The 26,510-nt window shown below is 36.9% G+C and overlaps 1 protein-coding gene across 10 annotated transcripts in view; it reads right to left on the bottom strand.

Moving 5' to 3' along the window:
• Window positions 1–478: 478 nt before the first annotated feature.
• RBPJ (recombination signal binding protein for immunoglobulin kappa J region) overlaps window positions 479–26,510 on the bottom strand; it is a 160,649-nt gene continuing 134,617 nt past the window's right edge. For 8 of the 10 annotated variants that reach the window (XM_054823984.1, XM_054823978.1, XM_054823981.1 and 5 more), the window contains 9 exons: window positions 26,134–26,229; window positions 16,168–16,333; window positions 14,851–15,025; window positions 13,211–13,348; window positions 12,888–13,000; window positions 10,529–10,669; window positions 6,215–6,370; window positions 5,408–5,511; window positions 479–4,676 (listed from right to left, as the gene is read on the bottom strand). In XM_054823984.1, coding sequence (XP_054679959.1) covers window positions 4,361–4,676; window positions 5,408–5,511; window positions 6,215–6,370; window positions 10,529–10,669; window positions 12,888–13,000; window positions 13,211–13,348; window positions 14,851–15,025; window positions 16,168–16,333; window positions 26,134–26,222 — 1,398 coding nt within the window. In that variant the 5' untranslated portion in view covers window positions 26,223–26,229 and the 3' untranslated portion in view covers window positions 479–4,360. Of the gene's footprint in view, window positions 4,677–5,407; window positions 5,512–6,214; window positions 6,371–10,528; window positions 10,670–12,887; window positions 13,001–13,210; window positions 13,349–14,850; window positions 15,026–16,167; window positions 16,334–17,670; window positions 17,807–19,553; window positions 19,582–26,133; window positions 26,230–26,510 lie in introns of those variants that run through there. The other 2 variants (XM_054823979.1, XM_054823987.1) reach the window with 2 other exon arrangements.

Raw genomic sequence — 26,510 nt, 5'->3', positions numbered from 1 at the left:
TTTAATAAATAATATAAAAAAGTGAACTTTTTTTTTTTACATTATTGGAAAAAACAGTTTCTTATCTAACTCCAGCAATAATACAAGCAATAATGAAACCGATTTAGATTTTTGTGTGGACATTCCATATCCCGTTTAAATGGAGTCCAGTGTGCATAGCCTCACAACTACTGATGACTTTTCCACTCCCGGGGTTGGTCTTCTTTTGTGTTGTTCTGGTTCCATAGATGACCTCACTGTTCATTCGCCAAAAAAAATAAATCGTGTTCCTTGGTTAACATTGAAAAAAATCCACAAAAACGTGGCAAGTTTCAACACCTGATCAAACCATAACTACTTTTATGATATCATCATACAGATGTTCAATTGTTTGTCACATCAACAGTAACATGGCATTTTATCTTTAGCCTTGTAAAAAAAAAGTGAAACCCAATAGTATACGCACATACACACACAGAGTACACTTGACAAAAAACACTTTTATGTGGTTTACATTTCACTTTTATTTAATCCTCAAAACTGCCCATATTGCAGGGTTTTTCTTGATGAAATATGGAACTGAGCAATTAATTCTACAAAATTATGGTAAAAACTTGCTTATTTTTCTACCTTATTGCTAAGAAACTTTACAGGTGCACAGTTTGTAAAAATAACCCTTTTAAGACTGAATGTATACACATGCTACAGGATTTTAAAAAAAACGACATTAGCATAGCACCTCCAGATGGGGCAAATGCAGTGCTGAACACAGACAGAATGTTTACAGAGTTAGAACTGCTCATATATTTTACAGCTTCTAAAGGGAATTGTTCAGTCCTAAAAGGGTTAAGTAGAAACCCTAATATACTTCTTTTTCTAACAAAGCTGCCACTCAATCCCACAGTACAGTGCTTGAAAACAAAGTCAAAAGTCTGGCACAGGAAAGTATACACATTTGTTCAGTACTCATAAACACAGCTGCTTTTGAAAGAAAGTAAATAATATGGTTAATAATTGAAGAGTGTCTTAGTTTCAAGATGGACACCTCTATGGAGTCATTTAATCGACAAGTGGGTAGCTTACTTCCAATAGATAATTTGTTTCACTTGGCATTAATGTTTTGTATATGGGGAATTCACTGATTTATGTCCTCAGTTCATGTCTTTTCAGGTAACCACTCTGATCTTTTAAGTCTGTGCAATGGAAAGAAGTACAGAATACCATTATTAACACAGTTGTGGGATGCCCTACAGGGCAAATAATTAGGCAAAACATCAGCAGCAGATTATTAAAGACTATGCTAGTGTTGAATTCTGAAATGCAGTTCCAAACAAAAGAAAACAAGAAAAGGCATAGCTAAATTTGAGCACTTAATTTGCTTTTTCTTCCTATAGTTGGAACTATAACAACATTCTGAACACAGACTCAATTTCTATGTATATAGAATTAACAGCAGACTTAACAGCTAGACTTGAACAGTTATCATAGTTTCATACTGAAACATTCTAAAAGTAGTTTTATCAAAATCTTGAGATATTGTTAATATCATGAAAATTGATTAACAGCTCACAAGGCCAATAAATGTAACAATATCACCCCACAGGAAAAACGTTCAGGAAGGTAATATATCTGAACAACTGGACATGGTAACAACAGTAAGGACCACTGGAAGACCATTTCTGGACTACACAGTAACTACTGGGAACAATGGAGCCACAAGCCCAAGGGAAAAATGGGGTTTAAAATGGTCTTGTAAGCAGAACTTAACAGTCTCTATTTTTTTCACCCACTTGGCTGTAGTGTGTAGAACAGCAGAAATTAGGCTAAGTCATTATGTTCTTTACAAGTCAAGGAATATTATATCTACTGGGCAAAATTATTGCAAATAAAGAAACTGAATACAAAAAGTATTGCATTTATATGTAAAAATTGAAAAATAATGAGTATAAAAGCAGGTGTCAAGTTCTGAAAAGCTATTTTAAATAGTCTTTGAAGGTTAAAAGGCTTGCTATGGTTTGCCTACTGTGTGTATATCATGGTTTGCTCTTGAATACCCTCTAAATTTGATATATGTATCGCTTATTTTAATTCTCAGTCTAATTAGTGATGAAAAACCATGGCTCTTGAATTAAGCCATACTTCAAGATACTTATGTGCTTGTAACAAAACCACTGTGAAATTATTCCTGCCACAATACAATTAAACCAAAATTTTCTAGCACATACAAAGGTAAACAGATTTGCAAGTAAATGCCAGTAAACAGTTTAAAACAGAGATAAGGCCACAATGAATTCTGCCCTTGGTCACTGAAACGGAGATGAGGTGAGGCAGTATTCACCAGTGCTAAGAATCAGCATTGTGACTATGTCATGGGAATAAGTTTCCTAATACAGAATAGCAAATATGAAGGCCTGTGGTAGAATACAAGCACATTTTAGAAGGACAGTGGCACTGATTTTACTATTAGCTGAAGATGCTTTATAACTGATTTCTTCCTTTAACCACACTGTTTTCACACATACAATGGAGCACTAAAGCAAACAAGGAGAATGGAGCGTCAGAGTACACAAATATCGTGCTTTAAAATGGTGGTGGGTGTTGAAACTGGAATAAGTGGTCAGAAGTAAAAACCCTATGAAAATGGTCAACAGATAAGCTTGTAAGCAATGCACTGTAGGAAGCCACAGGTTCACATTTACACAGCAGTTGTGGCTCTTGCTTCAGGGTATAGAAAAGGCTGAACACACCATAAAATTTGTATTTTGGCTTTTAAAGAGGAAGATCACACTATCAGAACTTGTCCTATGAGTCTATGCCTAGTTCTGTGACTACAAATGAACTACTGGGGTATACTTTCAAATACAAATGAAGCAGGCAGGTCTACAAAGGAGGGAGAAAACATGGCAAAGTCAAAATGAAAAACAAATGCAACAACCAACAAAGTCAAAGTGCAAGTGAGCCTTGAATTTATGATGGAGAGAAGACTTGAATGTTGCACAAGCTGTTGGCAGGGAAAGAGAAACCCACAGGAAATAAGGATGGGAGGAGTTGACATCTTCACAGTGCTTTTACGATTTTCTATTTGCCCATTTCTAAATAATAAAATTTACTTCTAGCTATTATGGTATGGTCACTTCACAATGAAGCACATTCTCAATACAAGTGTTACACTGAAGTCTGGCCTAATTTACTGAACATTATGAAGAAAAACATGCTTGTTTTGATTCTCAAGTGATGAAGGGCATCACCTACCAATCCCATTTGTAGCACATACTTCTCATGGTATTTTAGTTACATGCCAACACAACAGAAGACATGCTGCCAAATGAAGTTATTTGGAACATTCCACTTTCAAAATAAAACATTTAACTTACACTTAATACAAATTATGTACAAGATTAGAAAAACCTGAACAGATCCTGAAACATTTTCAGATGCAATGTGACGGAACAAGGAAGAGGGGGAGTAACCAGGTAACAACCCTTCAAAAACCAACGTATGCCTGTGACATGAACAATCATTAATATGACTGCTTGAGATGCCACTTAAAAAAAAAACCATGTCATGTTAGAACCTCATGAATTATCACTATAAATACATATTTAAAAAAGGAAAACAAAAATAACTATTAACAATGACTGAAAACAGAGCACTAAAGTTAACATACATTGCATGTATTGCAGGCAAGGCAGAGGCATTTTTTAAAGCTTTTGCACAGACTTCATATAATCTTAAAAAAAATATGCTGGCCTTTACAAGGTTCTACTTGCTGAAATAAAAACAATTTCAGTTCATAAAAAGTCACAAGACTTCAGTTTAAAAAAAGGAACAGTTCCAGCCACAGACCAAAAATATATATATTTTTTTAAAACTGGAAGAGTATGGTAATTAGATTATACAAGCATGGTCAGGCTTGGAACCTGAATATACTTCAGAGCAAAAGCTCAGAGGAAAAAAAAATATAAACTATTTGGTAACAAAAGTGTACTATATGTTGTGATACAAAAAAGGTATGGTGAAAATGTACCTTTTATACTAAAGCTTATACAAGTTCCTTGGTCCATAAAAACTATGTTGTGTTCATGTTTTCTAGTTTGCTCAACATGTATCCCAGCCACATTTTTTGTTTCTTGCCCATTAAAAAAAACAGCTGAAAAATAGATTTTCAATAAAGTTCTTATGTTTCGGATGGGTTTTTTTTGTTTTTTTGTTTTTTGTTTTTATTGTGGCTTCTATATTCAAGATCAGCACTTGCAGGTAACAAGGTTCAAATAATATCACCTAAAATGGAAAGGTGTTTTCCCATGAAACCACAAAAATTGTTCAGTTCTCTTGAATGTAGCACTTGAAAGTCAGTTAAAGTCCAGACAAACAACAGTAGTTAGGAAACTACAGTTGCTGTAGATGATGTGACGTTGGTTGGATTTGTGCTGACATTTGTGTAACTTCCCTCGCTGTTTGTATTTGTTTCACTGGAAGCCATGAGGCTTGAGTTGGCTCTGAGGATTGCTCCAGCAGCACTGCAGTGTGGTCGTGGCCCTGGTTCCGGTGTGTATGTAAAGGTAAGGCTGGTGGAGTAAATTATGCCATCATTACGGACCAAAGTTACTGGAACTTGGACTGGCTGACGGACCCACCTCCAACCCTCTCGAAATGCAGAAATGTCTGGAACAACACATAGCATGCTCTCTGCGCATCTGGAAAACAGGAAAGTCAACTGAGCATAATGAAACGTAAGCTTAAAGAACAGAATAGGACAGAACAGAATAGTTCAGTCGGAAGGGACCTACAGTGATCATCTAGTCCAACTGCCTGGCCACTTCAGGGCTGACCAAAAGTTAAAGCACATTATTTAAGGGCATTGTCCAAATGCCTCTTAAACACTGACAGGCTTGAGGCATCGACCACCTTTCTAGGAAGCCTGTTCTAGTGTTTGACTGCCCTCTTGGTAAAGAAATGCCTCTTGTTGTCCAGTCTGAACCTCCCCTGGTGCAGGTCTGAACCATTCCCGTGCGTTCTGCCACTGCAAACCAGGGAGAGGAGCCCAGCACCTCCCTCTCCGCTTCCCCTCCTCAGGAGGGTGTAGAGAGCGATGAGGTCACCCCTCATAGGACATTCCTTCCAGCCCTTTCACCAGCTTTGTTGCCCTCCCCTCTGGACACATTCAAGGACCTTCACATCCTTCGTAAATTGCTGGGACCAGAACTGCATGCAATACTCAACATGAGGCCACACCAACACTAAATAAAGTGGTGCAATCGCCTCTCTTGACCAGCTGGATGCAGGTTGCCTTCTTGGCTGCCAGGGCACATTGCTGACTCATATTGCAGGGCAGAAAGTATATGCTGGAGTGTATACACCTGAGTATACGCTCTTCAAAGTGTCCAGTAAAATGTAATCATCACAAAAGTAGTAGGAAGTACTGTACCTGTACATGGTTTCAGCTTCCACATCCCCAAACCAGACACGTAAATTTGGAGTGAAGTTCTGTCCTGTAAGTTCCAACATTGCTACATCCCCACCACCATTCAACTGGAAAGGGAGTGAACAGAAAAAAAGAAGAAAATTCACAAAAAAACATGTATTAATAAAAACAAACACTCCCCTCTCAGAAGAAAAATCTTCACATGTGTACAAGAACTGTAAACAGTGCTGTTTCTATCAGCTGGACAAAACTGAAAGAAACACACCTACACAACTGAACTGTAAAGAAGTAACACATCTAAAAGATACTGCCAATTAATTTGATATCCTGAATGAACTTCTAAGTTTTGATCGTGGCCACTTAGAATAGAAGTTAACAAGGCTTTGAAAACAACGAACAAAGAATCTTTCAGACAACATGTTAGGAGAGCTTCAAGTTTTTCCACAGCAGATTGCTGTTTTTCTTAATAAGGTTTCAGTCTGGCTCTCTTTGATCTATAATTGGCTGTTTTAAGAGCCAAAATCAATTGCTAAATAATCAAACAGAAGTCCTAAGGATATCACTAACATAGTATTTTAGGAAATAAAATTCTTAATGTATAAAACAATATTAATATTATTCCTGTGATGGATAGGCTCATGTATTCTGAAATGCAGGTAAGGAAAATTATTGCAACATAAAGTAATTTTCCTATTTATAAAGCTAGTAAGAATGTTTTCCTACAGTATTCCACAAAGGTACCATGAAGGTTAAATCAGTATGACAAAAATAATTGCACATAAGAGTTTATTAAACAAACAAACAACTTACTTGAAGACTTTCTACAACAGGCACAGGTGTCACTGGAGCATGGACAGGTCCCATCCCCTCATAAAATGTGTATTCTGCTTTATCTGTGCTAATGATTGTCCAAGAAGCTCCATCATTAATCATTTCTTTATTTGGTTCTTTTGGGCATGGAGTGGCCTAAGAAAGAAAGAAAGAAAGAAAGAAAGAAAAAGAAAAGTTTTAAATCTGACCTGTAGACTTGTTTACCAAGTCACGGAGCTAAAAACCAAACTCAGGGACAACGGCTACTATTTCAAAAACACATTTCCTTATGTTTTTCGTCTAACAAAATGACCTAGAAGAACAGTCACATACATTTCAGCAAAACTAGTAGAAAACTAAAACTTGTGAGAACACTGTAACTCTCACCTATGATACTGCCACCTCTCCAACCTTGTGTTTATTTTTGGGCTTTACTTGAGTTCAGCTTTCAAAGTTTTAACATTATTCACAGCCATTAACCAAACCACAGCAAGCAGAAGTGGCTACTGTAAAACAGATCTTGTTTTATTAATGCAAAGTGACTAAAATAGTCACAGACTGAAGTGGAATACTTTTCATAAATTTACATCTGACCAAGATTTTTTTTTCTTTTTAGAGAGTTCTTCACCACCCACAAAATGATAGAAAACACAACCTTGTATTTCAGTGTTTGTGCAAAGACATAGAAGAGAAGCTGAAATGACAACCTTGCAAATTAGTCAGAAACTTTCACTGTCTGCTTTTAAATACTACTAAATATTACTAAATCAGCATACATACATACATAGATGGAAAAAACACCGACAACTATTTTTTATGTCAACAAAGGCCTCTCTGAACAATTCCATCATCTAGCAACCAATACGGAACTTGTGTATAGGTTAAACACAGGCACAGAAAAAATGGGACTCAAAAATTCTAATTTTAATACCTAAATTCTGTTTTCTTCCATTAAGCTTTAAGGATATTTAGGTATGTAACTATAACCTTCACTCTTCAAAACTGTTAAACTTCAATTAGCATGTATTTACCAGTTCAGATGAAAGGAAGTTAAGAATCAAAGCTGCATTCTCATGTGGACTCTTCGTTCTGATATGATCCACATAAAAAAGCACTGAAAACAGCTTGCAAGGAAAGTATGCAACAAGGATAGCAGCTACAGATCTTTCCAAGCTCAAGACCCAACTGATATTTTTTATTAGAAACATATGTAGCTTCTAAATTACTAGCCCAACTTCAAAAGAGGAACTGGTGTATACTATTTCGATGCATGACATTTCTCCTACAGGTTGACTACAATTCCTGTTGACATGGACTGACGTACTTCAACTCATGACAAATAAACCCATGGATATAAAAAATTAATGACTATGTACAAGATCCTTGACTGGCTTCTTCAAATCTGCTAAATCCCTACCACAAAGTAGAAGGCAAATGCCACAGAATTTGTTCTGAAAGTCCTATTGTGTCAAGGATCATTTCAGGAACACATTACTCCTGTAAGCACCATCTCCTATTCCTGCTGTTAGACATAGATACAGACTATGCTGATCCAATAAGGCATTATTTATATTCCTTCTGTATTCTTCAGAATACACGGATATCTATAAAGAGTTTTGGCTGGTACTTCAGCAACTGAATTTCAAGGTTTTTGTAGGTTCATGCTGACCTGCTGACTTTTTACAGCCTCTCTGCTTTAAGCCTCTAAGGTCTCTATACTGGGCTATTTCCATTCACCCACGAGAGACCTGTCACCCTAAAGTAAAGTTTGGGGGTTTTTGTGTGAGGGGTTTTTTTTTGTTTGTTTGTTTGTTTTTTTACAGTGACCACAGTCTGTCTAGACTCCTACTATAGGAACTGTATTCAACAGTAAATGTTTAAGAGTGGGCAAGTGAAAGATGCTACACATGCCTGTTTCTCTGGTCTTGGTCTTCTGGTCCAAAGGAAAAAAAAATAAAAAGATAAAATGGGATTTCTCTCCTGCCACTAGTAGAAAGAGTTTATCATTTACCAAAGAGTGATAACAGCCTGATGTGCAAGTTAACAGATTTTATTCAACAAGTAGAAGCAGCAGATGCCTACTCCACTGAAAGAATTCAGAATAGTGGGTTGTCATTTTATCTAAGCCCCACCCCTTTGGAAAGTTCAGAGCTCCTATCAAATTGGGCTCCATAAGTGCTGAAGAAACTGAAGAGTGGTAGGATGTTCTGGTGTGAACCACATGAAGTTCAACAAGGCCAAGTGCAAGGTCCTACACATGGGTCAGGGCAATCCCAAGCACAACCATGGGCTGGGCAGAGAATGTATTGAAAAGCAGCCCTGAGGAGAAGGACTTGGGGGTGTTGGTGGATGAGAAGTTCAAAATGGGCCAGCAATGTGCACTTGCAGCCCAGAAAGCCAACTGTATCCTGGGCTGCATCAAAAGAGGTGTGACCAGCAGGTCAAGGGAGGGGATTCTGCCCCTCTACTCTGATCTCGTGAGACCCCACCTGGAGTACTGCGTCCAGCTCTGGGGGCCCCAGTACTAGAAAGATATGAACCTGTTAGAGTGAGTCCAGAGGAGGGCCACAAAGCTGATCAGAGGGCTGGAGCACCTCTCCTATGAGGAACAGGCTGAGAGAGTTGGGGTTGTTCAGCCTGGAGAAGGCTCCAAGGAGACCTTATAGCAGCCTTCCAGTACCTGAAGGGGCCTGCAAGAAAGCTGGAGAGGGACTGTTTACAAAGACATGTAGGATAGGACAAGGGGTAATGGCTTTAAGCTGAAGGAGGGTCGATTTAGATTAGGTATTAGGAAGAAATTCTTCGTGATGAGGGTGGTGAGGCACTGGAACAGGTTGCCCAGAGAAGCTGTGGAGGCCCCCTAGCTGGAAGTGTTGAAGGCCAGGTTGGATAGGGCTTTGGGCAACCTGGTCTAGTGGAGGGTGTCCCTGCCCATGGCAGGGGGGTTGGAACTAGAGGATCTTTAAGGTCCCTTCCAACCCAAACCATTCCAGGATTCTATGATGCTATGGTAATCCCACAGGCAATTCCAGGATGTTGAACTAAGCAGCAGTTGCTTCTTCATTCAGGCCTTTCCATAAAGTACTTTGAGAAAGATCAAATACCAAGGCTGATCCTGAGTTATTGCATTCCATAGCTTTCTCTTCTTCTTGTTGAAGATCCATTCTTCTTCACAAGAAAGTATATTGATAGATGTATACCTGCTATGTGCTGTGGGTAGAACCAGTAGATGTGGTCCCTTCTGAGCCACAAGTCACAAATACATTTCCTGAAATATGAACAGAGCTTCTCATATTCTCTTTCCATTGTCCCAATTCAGGATAGAAGTCAACTGAGTATTTACCAGTCCTTCTTGTCCCTTCCCTTAAATTAAGGGGAAATCTTTAAAAAGTTAGCTTCCCCCTTTCCTACCTCTACCTTTCTTACCCAAGAAGCTACAGCTGTTCTCCTAAGGAAGTCCTGAGTCTTTCCCGAGTGCGGCCATCTTCCTGGAGCACAGCGTTATCTCTCAACACCCTTTGCTATTTGAGCTGCCCTGGATGTTTAAAGAAAATTGCAATACTTAGGTAGGCCTGAACTTGGTCACAGTCTTGTTACCCTGATGGGAATTATGATGCTGAAAGTCTGCTAAAAGCATGCTAGGATACACGTGAGACTAAACCACAATTTGTTAGCATATTGTATAAGCTGTTGGAACAATTGTAAACTGTGGTTTGTTGGGGTTTGGGTTATTTTTTTCATTCCTGTTGCAGTAACTTGCTAGGGATATTTTTCTCCACCTGCTGGAGAAACAAACACTTGAAGACTAAGACAGCCACATTCTTTAAAGACAAATCAAATTTCTGTGGCTTTACAAATTACTTTGGTCAACTGCCTATGTTTATGCTTAGCCAAGAGCAAGACAGTGCAAGTCTGCTAAGTTCATCGTGAAATCATGAACTGTATCATTTCCTATTTGCTGTAATCTAGAAATGGACACACAAGTGGTACAACTCCACTGACATATATCAACATGTTAAGCCACAGTATCATGATTGCATGCACAAGTTCCTACTGTGTTTCCATTTCTTTCATTAGAGAAAATAGAATTCATTGTCTAGACAGACTGGAAGAAGGTTATGAGGAAAGAAAAAGAGATTTGGAAAGGGACAGATAAAAGTGTGTTGCTTTCCATCCTCTGGTCTTTTCAAAACAAAATATTAGACTCGCATTCAAAACCAACTGCAGAACTGGCATTCATACATATCTTGGGAACATTTGGGAAAACTTCGCAACCATGCGTCTCATCTATTGATATAGCTTTAAACAACTCACTTGAAATTGGATTATTCTCTCCTGGGAAAGGCACAAATACATTCTCTCAGTGTCTTTAAGGTAAAATGCACATTTATGGAGCTGCGATACTGGATCATCTGCATCCAATAACGCTGTTTGTTTATCTACTTTTCGAATTATCTGTGAATAAAAATTGTACATATATATTTAGGACAATTTCTGTATTTCATTACACTGAAGATTACATATGTGCTGTTAGTAAAGGATGTTAAAGGTCATCTTTTTTTTTCCCCCAGAATTTCCATGCCTCCTGTTTTAATACCAACATTAGATTCATAATTCTCAATGCCTTTGAAACAAGAACACAACACTGAAGTGATACTCAGTACTACAGCTTCGATGGGCTGCATGCATATATATTTTATCTTTTTTGCTATAAGAGTGAGGGAAAAACTTGAAGCTTCAGCAAAATCTACTTTTGTTCCATTTCCTGGTACAAAAGAGCAGTAGGTCAAGTATTAATAGACTTCTACAGAAGCTTCCACCACTGACAGCATCAACAACGTTCTGTGGCAGACTGGTTACTGAATGAGAACAGTTGAAAATAAGGATTTACTTTACAGGTATTGGGATGTCCTTAAGTACAGTTTTGCAAACACAACAATCAGCGTATCTTAACAATAGTTGGTCATTAAATATTACCTAAAGACAAATGTAAATAACAATTGTTCCTTACATCTGGCAGTTCAGTGAAAAAATATCTGCTGACTTAACTCAGAGCTGTTATACTACTTCATTTTTAAAAATTAAAAAAGTTATTCCCTTACAGACAGTGGAAATCTGTAGCTTGGAATTTTAACTCAACTTCTAGAAAAAAGTTTAATACTTTAATTTATGCAACATCAGCAGAAGCAGTAGCCAAAGTGCTTGAAAATTTCTAAGCCAACAATCAGAAAGTGAACCATGTCCTCTGGGTTTTGTAATGATGATAAATGGCATTATTAGCGATATAAGTTTCAAGGTTAACTTGTTTCTTCCAAGTTCTTTGCATTAACCTATAAAATGTCTGCAAGTTACCTTTTAAATCGCATCACCTTCAATCAGTCTTGTAAGGCAACATGACAAATGTTCCCAATAGCAAACAAAACAGGCACATTTAGCCTAATTTGTTTCACTCTATTTCTACCTACAAGTAAGGTTTCTGGAATCATAAATGATGGCATCTCCTTTTGGCAATAAGAAAATATTAACATGAAGCCCACAAATAAAGTGAGATCATCTTACTGAATTTCATGTGCACTGAACCAGATCAGTAGTAAGCAGGCCTGGATTTTTCTGTCAAATAATGTGATTAAAAAAAGAGGATCTATTTAAATAATCATTTTATACCATTTACTCTAAGCAGGCTATCTTCTTTTTTAGCTAAGTGTGATATTGGGAGAGAATTTCCCATTACCATCCTAGTAAAATAAGTGTGGGAAGGGGAACAAAAACCTGCCTGCAGGGAAGGTTGGTTTTACATTGGCACATTCTAAAAATTGTTTCTAGGTAAAAGTGGAATTAGCAAAGCCTTGTATGAAATGCACAATGGGCAAACAAACCACAATTTCACAGATGATCTCACATGAAGCATTGTTTGTTACCAGTCACACAAAATTCCACTTAGGCTGGCATTAAGTGCATAAAATAGGAGACAAAAAATCTGTAATTACACATAAATTTATTTATAAAAACCATTACTGTGTATCCAGCAAGAAAATAATGGTTTTGGTTCACAAACCTTAACCAGTTATAATCGGTTTTGTATCTGTGACAAAGATAACATCTGAAATTGTCTCTTTCTAAAAAAAAGTTATTCCAAAGACATTTCCAATGTTCCATATTTTAAAGAGTATTAATAAATGTCCAAAATGCTTTTGCAAGCTGATATTGGTATAATTATGTATCCTTAGAAGTACACAGAAGTGCTTTTAGATTCAAATCAGAAGAGCATTTTTAAAGTTGTGCTGAACTGAGCAAATGGAATAGTCCTACTGCAAAGACTTTACTCATCTATTCAATATCAACATTAAAAGTATTTTGCTACACTGGGACCTACATTACCATTTTTAACATAGACATTTTCTTATGGACAGCCTGCAGATTAACCTACTTTGGCCGGTTTGACTTCTGAAGAATTCCCTATGTCTATTTTATAAGCTGTTCTTTGCTTATGGAATTAATCTGCAGATATAAAAATACACTTTTATTAAAATGAATGCCATTTTCCATATAGAACACGTATTACCAAAAGGAAACATACAAAGCCAAAAATTGTAAACAACGCAGACCCAACTATGCAATTACACTACGTAGCTATCTACAAATTAATTACAGCATTGGAGAAATTAAACTGTACCAGTCTTGGGAGTGCCATGCCAGTAACTGAGCATACAAGTTTGACAGTCTGCCCATAATGAATGTAGCCGTCTCTCACTGTGAATTCTTCTCCTTCCGATTCATCATCATCCACTGCATGAAACAGGAATTTTCAATTTGTTTCAATCACTGTTTTCCTCGATAGGAGGAACATTAACATCACACTATTACATCAAATATACGCTCAGTAACAAAAATACATCTGCATATAGGTAATTAATATGGAGGAGAAAATGCAGGACTATTTTTTGTGGGGATGGAGGGAAGGAGGTGAAAAAAATATATTGCTCCATTTTTACTTACAGAGGTGAATGTAAAATGCTCCCCACTGTTGTGAACTGGCATGGAAATTACCACCTTCTACGTGCAAATATCTGGTGCTAACTGTTTGGGATCGAAGTCTATTAAATAGTGCCACTTTTGTCCCTGACGCAATACATACTGCAAGGAACACATACAGACTTGAGATTATAAAATTACTTCATTATTACATAGAAAAGTAACAAAAAGTCACAAATACAGTAAAATAAACTGATGAATACTGGAGATCAAGAAATAATTCTCAACTATTGGTTAATTTAGAAAATATTTATATTTGTGACAGACCAAAAATAATCACAAAATTACAAGAGGGATAACATATATAGCAGCTGTTCTCCAAAGGCATGCTACTTCACAGAATTTTGCCACTTAGCCAAATGGGCCAGTGCTTGCCAGCTGAAAACTCCTTCTGTTCATAGTTCTCCAACAACTGATTACTTGAGCAGAAGCTTTGCCTTGCCCTTAGACAACTTTCAGTGATCATTTGAAGTGTATTTGAAGTATAAAGAAAAATTATTCTTACAAATCACAATCAATTGAAAGGCAGACATAACTATGTAAAATTGTAACCATGCAACTTGAAGTTTTCTCAGATCTGAACTTACTTATCATTCAAGAGACAGAAATGCTAAGTCTGCTCCCCTAAAAAAAAAAAATCAGCAACTAGCATTTTGCCATCAAAATGGGCATGTTTCTTCTACTTGGTTCATATTTACTACCAAAGAATGCTTGGTTCATATTCACTGTCCATCGAAACTATCTGTCTGAATACAAAGTCCACAGTGCATACTCTGAGCCCACGGGCGTGAACTGCACAGCAACAGATTGCCTTTAGTCATGTGGCAAGCTAGCGGCCCCGAGATCCACATTCCATAGGTGAATGGGTTCCAGCCCAACACAGATGGAAGAGCCTTTTAAAGCACTAGTGAAGAGAGAGAGAAAAACAAACAAAAAAAGGGTATCTCTTGAGGTGCTCCAGTGGTATGCAGGCAAAAACTTTGGAGGAAAAGCAAAACTGCTCCCAATTATACATTAGCACCAGAGATATCTTTAGTTGAAAAACACGGTAAGCAAATAAATCTGGGTGAAATATCACCATACAGATTTCTTAACCAATTACTTAAAAGGAAACATGCAAAACATATTAAAAATAAAAACAACATGAAAATGGCATGAGACAGTAAGAAGGCAGCTGTGATGTGACCAAGTGCAGTTTGGATAACAAGACGCTACTCATTTATCACAATCTGAAAGCTATCTCTCTGATACTGATCATAATATCCTAAGCACCAGATCATGGCAGCTTATGAGATGCAACAGCTTAGAAAGCTGAGGCAGAGCATTCTTTATGTATTTGCCTACGAGGATTCACTTCTCAGAATAAAGGCTTTTCTGGTGGACCTTTTATATTTACTAAATTATTAACTGTGACTGCATAAAACTGAGTGTAACCTATCTATATTGGAATACTTTAAACTGATGTGCACAGTTCTGAAATACATTTAAAAAACAGAAATTGAAAATTTCATTGTATTTACTTTGTAGTGAGGCCTCAGAATACGTAAGAAAAAATTAGTAGGAGGCAAAATTAACTGCTACATAAAGAATTGTAAAGTACTTACAGTCTGCATTTTTCAGTGACTGTTTCTTTTTAGAAGGTTTGGAGATGACTTTGATCCGCTTACTGAGGAACACACCGATGTCGTCACTATTGCCATAGAACATTTTTACTGATAACATGAAGTGCTTTCTCTTGTCTGAGTCTGATATGTATAATGTTTTGGCAGTGCAATAATTCTGTAGGTGAAAACATACTGTTTACTCTTTCAAGTCAACCCAGTTCAAGAAACTACATATATTTAATCATGAACAAAATAGGAAAACTGATGCAATACTTTCTAAAACAGATCAGAAACTGCTTTTTCCAGCTCTTCCATATGGATCTCTTTTATGGCTACCATTTAACTTTGTGAAGTTTATCACCCAACTTCAGTACTTCAGCGTCTTTCTAAAGACCCTTGCCAGGACTGGAAAACAGATTATTAGAGACTATAGCTGTGTCAAAGCCATCTCTGAGTGGTTAAGAGCACTACTGAAAATTACATTTGAGTAGAGCTATACAGGCAGTAGACTGGGCATGCACAAGAGGCTGCTGGTGCAGAAAATGTGTTTAGCCAAACTTTTCTTGAAAGGATGGGAGATGACTGGGTTTTGAAACTCTAGAAAGTTACCTTTGGCGAAGTGTTTACACTAGCTGATGACAGGAAATTAAAAAAAAAGTCAAAAAGAACTTTTATTATTCTTTTCCTCTTCAGCAACATATGAAGCATTTCTAAGTAGACTGTGCTGGAAATACTAGGTAGCTATAACATACTGCTTAATAAGACAACCAGCTAAAATGAGTACTCATGTGCTGCCAGTTCTATTCCAACTGTTTAAGTCATCACAACTATCTTTAAAAAAATCCTGTAGCAATTTATATCACCATAAAAAAATAATCTACTAAATTTATTAAGATGCTATTTTAATTGTATTTTTATGCACAGGGACTTAAAGACCACTGCTAGCAGCAGATGCTGTTCAGATACTTCCTTGATGAGATTATCCATTCATGCAAGCCAGGGAGTGGGACACAGAGTTTGGGCTAGAAACCTTACTTCATTTAACCACCGATGCCTACCAAACAACCTAACAGTTTACTGACGCTGAATCAACAACCTACAAATGAAAGGTTAGTACCCTGCTATGATCCCATGAACGAAATCCACCTATTAAATTGTCCTACATACTTTTGAGGGATTTTTTTAAACCACTTATGTAGTATCTGCTGCAGTGTAACAAAAGTTATCAAAAATAAGCAAGGGCATTCCTTGAAACATGCACCACATAGCAACAACATCCTTTGCAGTAATCTGAGTGGTTTATTACAATTCTTCTACCTTTCCTTCCAAGTTCAGCTGCTGCATTTCTTGGTCACTGTTTCCTATTCCAATGAAGGCGCAAGGTTGTGACTCTTGCTCAGTGCAACCATCCCGTTCCATTTGCTCTTTTTTTTTCTTCCATCCACTGCCCATAAGATACACACATGGAGGAGGACAAAAGAACCTGAAAATGAAAAATGTATTATGAGATTACACATAGCTTTCAAGAAAATTCTTGAAACAGAAACTCTTGTGTACCCAAAACTTTCTCAGCCCATTCACAGTTTGCATTCAAGTCTACACGCACACCCCTTTGATTTGCCTTGAAGATTTTCTAAAATGCAAATTAAAAAAAAGAGAGAAAAAGCAAGGAAAATCAGCATCAGGTGCACTGTCACTGAGTATCTTTCTAGTTCAATATATGATAGGTAACAGTCTGCATCTCTATAAAACGAAAACGCTTTCTACCCTTAAAGAGATTCTCAAAGTAAAAAGGCCTTGAAAGTGATGACAGTGTTTTGCTTTTGTAGGTGCTTAACATGATGCAGCGATTAATATGCACAGAACAGTTCCACAAACTAATTTACTGGACAACTGCTGACTACAATTCCTATACATTTAGTGTTTCATCATCAGCAAGGAGGGAATCTGTTCTGTCCAAGCATAAATGTCTTTTCAGTTTTTAAATGGAATAGATGATTTTACATCTTCATCAGTAAAAAATATGATCTAATCTTTAGCAATACTGACTGAAATCAGTCTAGGTGCTACTTGCAACAACATGTTTAAATTAAATGCAGCATTATAATACGATGTATTGGTCCCGAAGTTTCTGCAAATTGTTAAAATGCAAATCCTAATAACTTTTGGGTTTAGTTTAGCCAACAGCTCATGTGTTTTTATCATCATTTAGTTAAGATCAAAGTTAAAAAAGTAGAATGAGTACATCCAGTTGTGAGGTAGCTAAAGAAGTATGAAGGGAGAGGATAACTGAAAAAATTTTTAATTATTTATTTCAAATTGGAGAGTAGCGCTTAACTTGGCACTTCTGAAATCCAAAGATGACTCCTATCTTATACAGGTAGGTAGGTGGTAGGATTTTTTTAAAATTTGGCTTGGGACAACTGATTTAATGGATTATTTCCATTAAACATGATATAAACCTCGATTAGTAGAAGTCAGCTTTAGTATGAAAATCAAGTCTAATACACTTCATCTCACACATTCAGCGAAATTACCTTTATTTAACAGATATACGATGTTTTTCTAAGTAAGAGAATTCTTAACACATTAAGTCAAAGTCTTGAATGAATAATCACATAATAAAATGTAAATATTATGAATCCATATAAATAAATGCAAAGATTTGTAATCATTTCAGTTAATGAACACAATTAGAGTATATTCTTTGTCAGAGAAACAAACAACCAAATTTTAAGTTTTACTGCAATTCAAAATGTCTTAGTGGTTATGATAATGAGTAAAAATTACCCCCTACAGGCAAAAAAAGAAAAATCAAACCTTCTATCTTGCCCATAAATCCCCAGTGAAAATTTTTCACATAATTTCACTCTTTTTAAAACACAATAAAACCGACGATATACCAATCTGCATACATCTTTCAAAAGTATCATGGTCTGGTTTGAAAAACAATTGCCTACAAAACAGAATTTGTAGAAAGTAGCTCACTACATGACATCAAAAGAACTGCATGTTTGAGAAGCCCATTACATTAATTTGTGAAACTGTTCCTACAGATTGCATTTTAAACTTAGTAATTCTAAACAAACAAAAACAAATGCTATATGTCTTCCATTATGATTTCTTCCATTTTGTCATGTGCTTATTGTATCAGTTTTAACTATTTGCATTTTATTCTTTGGGGTAATTATGTGTCATATGAAGTCTCTGGAATTCTTTTTCTTCCAATTGAAAATGCAGAATACAGAGAACCAAGACAACAGGTAGAAACTCGCCAATTTGCAAAGCAGATGTTTCCTGATGGAACTGTCAACTTGAGAAACTACACAAACTACCTCCAAAACAAAATTTAACACTTTTGCAGTAGCAGCACGAGAGAATACTTCCACTGAATCATTAAGCTGAAATTTATAGTTATCTGACACTAGAATCAGTTATTGTAACTTTATGGCTGTAAGAATAGAAGTTCTAAAATTTGAAAATCATCATGAATAGAAAGAATAAGCAGTAAGAAATGACATCAAACAGCACATACTGCGTATCCCCTTTTTGCTTGCTATTATGCCTTTTGCTTCTTACCTTCTGCTACCTGACCTCTGTTCCAGCTTTCTTCATGAAGATGCTGAATGATGCAGTAGGGGTATGTTTAAGAACACCATGAGTTTCTGTTACATGCCAATTAAATCCTCCCCTTCCTACTAGAAATTTTTGATCTCAAAACTGTGAATGCATTTCCTACTTTTCAGTTGCATTTATTTCAAACAGCACAGACAACATGACCTAATTTCCCTCAAATGCTTCTCTACCCTAAAAGAAAAATGATCTTAAGAGGACTTACTTTGTGAGGGAGACAGTGCAATGACAACGGTCAAAATCATAAAATTCATATTATAGTACAAGGTGTATATTTACTTTCTACATAACCAATCTAATTTATACACTACATCGCTCTACATCTAGATGTAAATACCATAATTGTTGTTAAAAATTCATTCTGAGGCTCATCTACTGGTCGCTGCAACTTTCAGCATGTTTTAGGAAAACAGAAAATGAAAACAAAGCAAGAAATAACAGCTTTAGCATTACACTGAAAAAAATTTCTGCCATAGACGACTGCGATCACATTAAAAAAAAATATACACAGATATACATATGTGGGTGGGAAGGAAGCAAGAGCATGAGAGTCACATTTTTATTAGACTGGCAAGGGGTCAAACAAGGGCAATGATCATGCCCAAGTATTGTTTAGGAGACCCTCTCTACTTTGCCATCCCAGATAGGGGAAACATGACAGTGGTCCCATACGAACAATACATTTCAAATGGGGGTTATGAACTAACTCCAAGGCTAGGAAATGCAATTTTTTTTTTTTTTTTTGGAAGAAACTTCCAAGTAACAGATGCATTTATTCAAGAGTTGATCTTTTGGAAACAAACTCAGACTGCCAGAAAAAGCACAGCACATATCTAGTCAGCTTCTGAAGTCTCACACTTGAATGACAATCCAGGATCCTTTCAGTGTTAATGGATGTATCCCACTAATTTTCTTCTCAGAGATTATAAGCTATTGCCAATAAAGAAATTATACACAGACTAAAAATTACTATCAACCTTTATTAACTGAGCAATGCTTTGCAAAGAAGAAACCAAACTCCTTGTATCCCAAGTCAGTATAACACCATAAAATAAACATCACACATTTACCTTTCTTCCTCATGTACTCTTTTGTATTTATCTTACTAGTTAGAACATAAGAAAAAAATCCCAAACTTTTTTCCTTTTCATTTCAGCTTTAGTCTAAACCAAGTCCTTTGAATATCTATGGCCACTAGATGGCAATGAAGACCTATAAAAAACAAGTTTTAACCCACTGATGAAGAAAAAACAAGCCACACAATTAAAGCGCTCTTTTTAAATTAGAACACAGAGAAAAACCTTGGAAAACTATGACTTACTGAACAAAGAAATTTTTGAAGCTGAGACAATTTCATGTTTGGTTAAAACTACCAAACAAGAAGAAAGAGTCTGGACATTCACAATTTGAATGGGTTTTCTTATGTGTGAGCCTCTTACTCTTCAGATATAGACAAATACAGTCTGGGGGCTTTTTACTTCATATTTACAATCGTAAGAACTCATGTATAGAAGAGATTATAAATTTTCTATCCAATATAGTGTGAGTAAGCCATGAATATCCTCGTATTTCTAATTTTCACAGAGGGTTAAAGAATGTGTCTTTGATATGTATAAAATAACTGCTGGAAACAGGTTCTCTCATCAATAAAACACTTCCAATGTAAATGAGAATGAAAATGTTTATGTAAGAGGCTGGCTTTCAGATAACTACAAAGAGGAAAACAGAAAAAAAAAATCACCTCCCCAAAATAAGTAAAGTAATTTAGATAAAGTAATTTCCAGTATTACTGATGGGAAATCAGGTAGGACAATGTTTGGTGGAACAAATTAAAAAAATCTTCCTCCGACCTTTGATTTACAGGGCCTATCTCTCTTTTTTCTTTAACCACAAAACTAAAGTAAGACTGAGTAGGAGGTAAAAATTCTTCTGAAGTATTAATTTGACCTATAGTAAAAAGAAAATTATGTTGGAGGGAAAGGCAGCTGTGTGTGGTTCTTCTGAGCTTGTTCAGAATTTTCAGCACAAGAAGTAATGGTGGAAAATCATGTAGGATGTCATTTCCTCACTGAATTTACAACATATTCTCTTAATACCTCTTCTCTATGCCATGAGGAGACTAGCAATTCCTTGCTGAATGAGCAGTAAAATAACACAAGACATTCTTCCATGAGGTAAACACCTAACAACTTGATCTAAAAAAACACATGAGATCTGTTAGGGATCAACTCTGTGAGCTCTTTCATTACTGGAAGTATAACAACCAGGAATGTCTTTCCAGGAGAAAACCGATTCCATACTTGTTAGAGCTGCATGACAACATGCAGATTCAGTGCTTCCTACTTGCTGATATAAAGCACAGTGACTGAACCAGGGTAGCATTTTGGGATACCAGGTCTCTGCAAATGCTTTATGTACTTAACTTATCTCTATAACATTTTGTTGTCGACTCCTAGTTTCTCAGAAGAGGCCTTCTGTGACGTCCTCCTATGCATCTTCCAAGAATTTCTGATCAGTGGAATTAAAACGATGGGCAGTTTTAAATGAAGCTAACACTGGGACTCGCATTAGCCAGGAAAGGTCAGAGGATCAATCTCCAAAAAGTACAGGGCGTCCCCATAGTGCCTTCATACACTGCTCGAGTGAGGAAAGACCATAGTATCGCCAATCTCATGTTAGACTCCAGGCTCAGTAACTCAGTACAGCAAACAGAAGCAAGCTGCTGCTCATCTGGTCTGACACATCTGTTCCATCAGACCAACCGGAAACCAGACATTTTTCCGTGGCAAGAAAACCAAGCTGAGATTTGTCTAAGGATGCTCTCCTTTATTCCAAATGACTTGAAGGGAAGAACAAAATAATTTCTAGTGGTTTCTGAGTCTTGATGGCAACAACAGAAAGTGGAATAGGTTGAGTCTTTGGCACCTCCTGGAATATTGTTTTAAACCAGACAGTTACTGAAGGAGAGAACAATATTCCTTCTGTCAATTCAGACCAATCAATACAAAGAAAAGAAATGGTACTTCAAGTAGAGAAGCTACCCTAACTGAACTTGCCAGGAAGCAAGGGGTAGAAAGTAAAATAAAGTCAGTTTATGTCATTGCTACCTACTTCGGATGTACTCAATGCTCTTTTGAAACCACAGGCTTCTGTTCACAAAGGTTCGCTTTTTCAAATCATCCAAGTCATCCCTATGTTCATCTTACAGAAGTCTTCGCCTTCGGCAGGATTTAGAGGTGTCTACCAGCTGGTTTTTATTATGTTCAGGTTGACATTAGCAGGGAAGTTTTTCCTTTGTACCTGTTGGTCAATTCGGAGTAGGTCAAGGCAGGAGGTGTGTTTGCCAATTACCCACGTTGTTGTTCTTAGCATGAAACTACTCAGCAGTCCTCTTTCCTTCTTAGGAGCTGAAAGAACTAACAACATCCACTAAAGAATTCAATACAACAACAAACAAATGAAAAATGATTAGGTGCTAGAGTGCTAAGGATGAAGTAGTGGAGCCATGGGGTAAGCCCTGGAAAAGTCTAAATAACAAGAGCATTAACCAGAGGGCAGGCACACTCAGTTTGGTGAAGGGAAGTATTTGAACAGAAATTACAGGAGCTCCTTCACTAACAGCCATTAAAAAAAAAAAAAAAAAAAAAAGGATGCAGCTAGATCATTCTCAGGCTAATCAGTAGCGATAATGTTTAAACTCAGAACAGCATGTAATCCACAAATACCAATATGGCTCACAGTCTTTGATGAACTATGTCTTGGAATCCAAAACATTTCAGTCCTTTCAACTGTTGAATGTTTACACTGTTCAGATTCTGAAGAGAGAAGTCTCAGTGAATGGTAAATATGGAAAAAATACAAGAAGCACAAGCCAAACACCCACACTCATCAGGACTAAATATCACCTGAGTCTCTATCAGCTGAATGCCTTTGAAAGATGACAGCTATCCAACAGAAAAAATTAGCCAAAAGTCTTAAATTCAACTAGAATCCAGCCCTGAGCTTCTTACCTCCTGGCTTCTTTTTTAAACTAAAAAAACATTAGCTTAGGGAAGAGCAAGGCTAATACAAAGAGTCCACTCAAAAAAGAAAGATGCCTTCTTTCATTACTGTTATTTAGAAACAAGTATCAAGAACACTCTCAAATTAACCCAGAAAGTCTCCATCCACACGGCAACAACATGGAATTGCATTTCTGCAAGGCCTATTTAAACCAGACCACACTACGTGAGATCTGCACCGTCTACAGTGAGTTTTCAACACAGTATTTCACCATCTACTAAGCCTCATCAAAACACTGAAAGGTAGTTATTGTGCTAACCTTTTAATTATGCCATGCAAAGTTTATTAATGATAAATATTTTCCATGACCTCACAACAAACGAGGTTTAAAGACTGGAACAAAAGGTGGAAGCTTGTTTATGGGGTTTTTTTAGGTTCTATATTTACTTGAAAGACATGCCAATTTTGAGAAATAACTCCTTTTGTAACTTGAATTCTTAGTTACAAAGATAGTGCAATTGAACTTATTCTTTATGCATCAAAAATTAACCAGATTATATCCATACCATAATGAAGTCCCATGGAAAACATGACATTTCTCCATAAAAACAAGTATGAAATAGGCTTCTGTCTATAAAGCAGAGGTATGCAAAACAACTCACTTCAGAAATGGTATTTAATGTAAAAATGGTGAAAACTTGATTGACTAGTTGCATAAAGCAGCCTTAAAACTTTCCTAATTTTGCTCAGTCCAGCAATACAAAGAACCAAAGGGCAAGTTCTGCTACGAATAAAACAGAAACAATTAAAAAATAAAAAAGAAAGAAGCTAATTCATCATTTGGTTTCACTAAGTACCTTAGGGCACACATGGATCCAAGGATTTGGTAACTGGCATTTTTCTTTACACTGATAAAAACAGGACATCATTATTGACGCTAACAGTCTGGGAACTAGCAGAACAGTACCAGAGACAGTCTAAACGGTGTGTTAAAACATAAGAAAAACTAAAATATTTAAACTGAAAAATGAAATCTTAGTATGTATTCCACATTTTCATTTCATATCCACACCAGAACGGCAAGCATTTCACCATCATATTATTTTATAACCAACATCCAACCATTTTCATTCCCAGTCATCTTTTGCAAGTTACACTCATTTGACATGCGTCCGTTTTTAAAGAGGTGAATCTGCGATACCTTTCATGAACAAATGCAGCTGTGCTGAGATAGGCAACTGAACTGCACCTCACAAGATCGAAAGTGGTAAAAGAATGCCTAATTCCAGGTAGCAATTGTTTCAAGCAGTGAGAAACCAGTGACGAGTTTCCCAAACATTAGAGTGTTTAGGTAATGTATGTGCCACAGTGACTTTAACAGCATCAAGTGAAGTATAACATATATATTCAAGGCAACAGAAATTTATGGCAATGCTATGACATGCACATAGGAGCTTTCAGAAATTGTTACCAAGTAAAAATTTGAAGCTTTACCCTGTATCCTTCAGAACGCTTATGTAAGTTTTCCAAACTTACATAATGGAACTCTTAATAACCAAAATTGCATATCTAATCTTTTTATTTTCTCCTTTCTTTTGACGCAATTTGTTCTCCAAAATAATGATACACAGGACAGGTTTGCAAAACGTTCCTGCCCTCACAAACTGCTCTGGCCCCACAAGAACAAACTGACTGAATTTACAGATACACTGTTTAGAAAGTCACTTTCTTATCTGCAGGCACACCCATCATTTTTGGGGAGTAATACGCCTAACCCATCTACAGTGATGAGTTAACTATGCAACTCTTGAATGACAATACAATCTGAGGAGATAACAGGTCCCTATATAGTCATGATAAATCTTTTTGCCTGTTGAGTTTGCTGCAAAGGGTTAAAGTTATCATTTACCGCCAATAAGGCCATGCATTGCAACCTTTTTTGCATTTAAGCATGACAGGGAGCAAGAGGGCTGTATAGTTACACAGCAGATACACAGCATACTTGTCTGCTTCCGTGCCCTTCCTCCTTCCTCTTTCACTGACTTCCCATTTGATTCTCATCAAGAATTTCAGAAAAATCTAAAAAGCACTTTGAGTAAACAATTCCATGGAACTGCAGACCCTGGACACTGCCCAAAAGAAAGGACTTGAGACACTGGCTAACAGAAAAGACAACACATATTTAAAGTCAAGTACTGAGGCACAGAATACTGAAGAACAGTCTGCACCTCTGTGATTCACAGACATCAGGAAGTGTGATTTAGATTGGTAGCAACAAACTGAGAACTTTGCAGGCTTAATTCTAACATTCCTGTTTTCTAACGCTGTCATAAATATGTTCAAATCTCAAATCCCAGAAAACTGTAAAAGACATAATGATGTAACAGGTCTGAAGACAGGCTGAGAGAGTTGGGGTTGTTCAGCCTGGAGAAGAGAAGGCTCCAGGGAGACCTTATAGCAGCCTTCCAGTACCTGAAGGGGCCTACAAGAAATCTGGAGAGAGACTGTTTACAAGGGCATGTAGTGACAGGACAAGGGGTAATGGCCTTAAGCTGAAGGAGGGTAGATTTAGATGAGATATTAGGAAGAAATTCTTCATGATGAGGGTGGTGAGGCACTAGAACAGATTGCCCAGAGAAGCTGCGCATGCCCCCTCCCTGGAAGTCTTCAAGGCCGGGTTGGGTGGGGCTTTGGGCAACCTGGTCTAGTGGAGGGTGCCCCTGCCCATGGCAAGGGGGTTGGAACTAGATGACCTTTAAGGTCCTTTCCAACCCAAACCATTCCAGGATTCCATGACTTACACAACAGTGCAAAAGAAAGGTTAAAACTTCAAAGCCATTAATGTGCTGAATATATGGTCTTTTGTAGTGAACAAATATTAATAATACAAAGTATCCGAAAACTAACCAAATACTGTGCTATTTATTTCTGTGAAATTTAAGGTAGAAAAGTATCATTTATACTTGAAGAAAATTGTGTTTCATCATGAGAGAACTAGAAAGCTGCACATGAAGGACCATCCTATTTGCTTCTACTAGTCATGCAATAAAACCATCACAGAGAAGACTGCGGGAAATTCACCTTTGCCTAAAAAGCATTCATCCTCATATCTTCCTGTAGATTCTGTCCCTGAGAAAACTACCTATTATTGTAACTTGTAAAAATCAGTACAGTACAAGAGAATGTTTATCATAAACATGGTTATGATTGACCCCTCATTCTTTTTAAAGCTATTACAGATCTGATTCAGGAGAGTATCTTACTGAGGCTAGCAATTTCCCTTTCATATTAATTTGAAATTACTCAGGGAAAAACTCCTCTACAAATAGTCACCATTAGTCACCCTTTTTAGTCCAGACCTAAAAGGGAAGGTTTAAAATTAGAGCCATTTTAGCTCAATGGAAGAAAAACTTCACCCACAGATAGAGAACCTGTTGGTAGAAATAGGCATCATTACTACATTGAATGTCACAGGTTGGCAGTATTTGTTACATAATTAAATGATTTATGAGACCACATTTGGTTTTAAGTTTCTTCAGACTGCAGAATTCCTCAGATTGTACTATATTGTACTATGCACCAGACTACACGCTATAGTTTCCCTAGCTAGGAGCTGTAGAGGGAAGCCAGGAAAGAAGAGAGACTTACCTTTTTTCATTTCCATACGATTTCTGCGCAACTTTCGCATGGAGTATTAGCACTGTTTGATCACCTCGCTCCTTTAGGTAATTTCGCATTGCTTCCCTAAAAATTAAAAGACAAAATAAGCTTTGAAAGTTCTTTTGGTTTTGTTTATAATACTCCAAAGACAGCTTTAAGACAAAAAACCCCCAAACACCTAAAATTCAAAAAAGGTAACCATTAATAGGGCCAAGATGAGTTAGTTTGGTTTCTTTTTTTTAACACAATTACAAAGCAAAAAGATACAACTATCTTGCATGAATCTAGCAGTGGGGGGTCTGTGGTCATTTACAACTACTACGTTTTCCAGAAAAAAAGATGCTTGTGATATAAAATCATATCAA

Source organism: Grus americana, chromosome 4 (genome assembly GCF_028858705.1).
Source record: "Grus americana isolate bGruAme1 chromosome 4, bGruAme1.mat, whole genome shotgun sequence".
Taxonomy (NCBI): Eukaryota; Metazoa; Chordata; class Aves; order Gruiformes; family Gruidae; genus Grus; species Grus americana.
Note: the sequence above shows the minus strand (reverse complement) of the source record. Positions and strands in the feature narration are given on the sequence as shown.